General features: G+C 35.3%; 1 protein-coding gene across 1 annotated transcript; it reads right to left on the minus strand.

The window, feature by feature from the left end:
• Nucleotides 1–2,494, minus strand: LOC111410681 (methylmalonate-semialdehyde dehydrogenase [acylating], mitochondrial-like). The gene is made up of 8 exons (XM_023041145.1): nucleotides 2,416–2,494; nucleotides 2,130–2,281; nucleotides 1,770–1,860; nucleotides 1,532–1,612; nucleotides 692–769; nucleotides 559–594; nucleotides 423–466; nucleotides 1–333 (listed from the first exon to the last, which is right to left on the minus strand). Exons 1-8 carry the CDS (start codon nucleotides 2,458–2,460, stop codon nucleotides 216–218), a joined length of 645 nt encoding a protein of 214 aa, XP_022896913.1. The 5' UTR covers nucleotides 2,461–2,494; the 3' UTR covers nucleotides 1–215.
• Between the last annotated feature and the right edge of the window lie 132 nt (nucleotides 2,495–2,626).

The raw sequence follows: 2,626 nt of genomic DNA on the forward strand, positions 1-2,626 counted from the left end.
ATTTTCCTACATTGAAAATCGAAAAACTTTGAATGCATTTAATTATAAAGACAATTTGGAGAGTCAAACCCACTCTCTAAATTAAAATGTTAATTTAAAGAGTCCCTTGGAGCATGATTTTAAAGGTTAATTCTTTAAAATAGAAAGTATTTCATGTTTAAAGAGTCTCTTGGAGATGCTCTTATAAACCATCCTTTTCAATTTTGCAATATCATTTAGTTAAGTGAAATATATGAAGCAACAGAGTAGGACACCTGGCCTGCCTCTATCTCAGTCTGGAATTTCCTTGCAGCTACACCGGATGTAGTAAAAAGAGCCGCACCATTCCCGTATCTGAAAATTTAGATACACGCTGTGAGATTCAAACAAAAAACAAAGAAAAAGAACTTAATGATAAAAGAGATCTAGGAAATAGGAATTACTTATTTCTGTTGACTATGTTTATGGCTTCTTCTAAACTGTCAGCCTGAGAAGAGCAAAAAGAAAATTGAAACTCTCAGCATTTGCCTGTGTTCAGCTTAATTGCAATTGGAGTTGGGTAATTAACTATTGACGTACCTTCATGCAAATGAGGACAGGGCCAAAGATCTCTTCCTGAAATCCCATAACGAGAGAGATTAAATAGGGAAAAGACTTGAGATTCAAGCTACCTTTTCAATATGGGGGAAGAGAGAGAGGACAAGATCCATACCTTATAACATTCCATGTCAGCAGTTACATCAGACAAGATAGTGGGGCCAACAAAGTTACCTTGTTCATATCCTGGTACCTAATAGTAATAGGTGGAAGAAAATTATGAAGTTATTAGCTCATCGATCATTTTCAACTCAAGTAGTGATGAAGTTATTTCTAGAAGAGCTTACATTATGTTAACAAATTAATAATCACTATAACTTTCCATAGCTGCAATTTTCTTCTATTCCCATGACATGCATGTCAACTTAAAACGAATTTCCATTCTTTTTCTAGCTTTTGTTCTGCTGACATCTGTTATCTTCCCATAAGCAATGTGCCCAGATCAACATGTACAACTACATATTATAATATTAAATATTATTTATGACCACTAGAGTAAAATCCAATTCGTAGAAATTTCTGAATTTCATTTATGTTTCAAACATTACAGTGACTGGTATATAGAGAAAAACATTCTCCTAGAATTACGCTACAAATATATAAAATCAAGCCTAGTCAACTATAGATATATGAAAGACAATTACAGCTATATGACAGCCATAATTATGGCAAAATAAAGCAATAAGTCAACATGTTTTCCACACGATGCATTATCACTGTCCAGGATAAATTAAATTTAATTACCGCCACCTACATTACCCTCCACACCAGTTCAGAAAAACGATTTGACACTGTCACGAATGGTGTGCATGTAAAAATATTGTAGGGCTTCAAACAAGTCAATGCTACCTAGCAACAATTCATCAAATTTCAATGGCAAAGTAGGTTTCCTCACTTTCTGTGTCTCAACATACCGGAAAAAGCGAGTAGATGAGGGCTTAATAAACAGAAATACCTTAATAGCTCTTCCATCCAGCAATACTTTGGCACCACTGTTAATGCCACTTTGAACCAATTTGCATATTCGTTCCTTTGCCTAAGAATGTAGAAAAGAAAACATGATAAATGACCCGCAAAAACAAATATACACGTAAAATGAGGATGTATCATGAGCTACTGAGTGGTAAAAAACTGTTGATAAAGGTTCTAGCAGATGCAATTATAGTAATGCTACTTTTGGACTCTGTTTGTACCTGCTTACTGATGACTGGACCAAGGTCTGCTTCAGGATCTGTTCCGATATTTACTTTAAGGGCCTTGGCTCGCTCAACTAACTTTTCTTCCCTACAAAGGTTCAAATGAATTACAGAAAATTTCAATATCATTGAGAAGGATATAATGAAGGTACTAATCTTATGGAAATGTTTTCCCTTCCAGAATAGAGGCGGCAAAAAAATATGTAATTTATGGTCCTCAACAATTACAGCAATGCATACCATGAGGCAGATAATCAGAAACTAGTTTTTTTACGGGTAATATACTGCCCCTTCTGAGATTCAAGAAAGTAAATTTTATGCACTGTCAAAGAAAATATCATAAACAAAGGAGAATACCATGGATTTGAATCTCCAACGAAGACCACTGTGCTCAACGCCATGCACCTTTGTCCTGCAGCACCAAACCCAGCAGCAACTAGAGCATTTAGTGTAGCATCCACATTTGCATCATGCAATACGACTCCGTGGTTCTTGGCTCCCATGTTGGACTGAAAGAATTTGTTTGTTAGGCAGTCAATTTTTTTAAGCTTCACATAGAGAATGCTAGATACAAACCATATCTGTTTATAACAAAAACTGAATCTTGCTTATGTAGATTGTAGAATACAACAATTGCACTGACCTGGACTCGTTTTCCTCTAGCTGATGCTCTTCCATAAATATGCATACCAGCCTAAAGACAATAACAAAACAAATAAGCCCTTAATCCAATGCACAAAGATGAAAGAATATCAAATGCAAGAAAATTTGGTTATCGAGCAAAAAAAGGATTCGTTCTTCTTCTTTTTCTTTTTCTTTTTTTTCTTTCTCTTTTTTTTGGGGGGGGGGGGGGG

This window comes from Olea europaea, chromosome 15 (genome assembly GCF_002742605.1).
Source record: "Olea europaea var. sylvestris chromosome 15, O_europaea_v1, whole genome shotgun sequence".
Lineage (NCBI taxonomy): Eukaryota > Viridiplantae > Streptophyta > Magnoliopsida > Lamiales > Oleaceae > Olea > Olea europaea.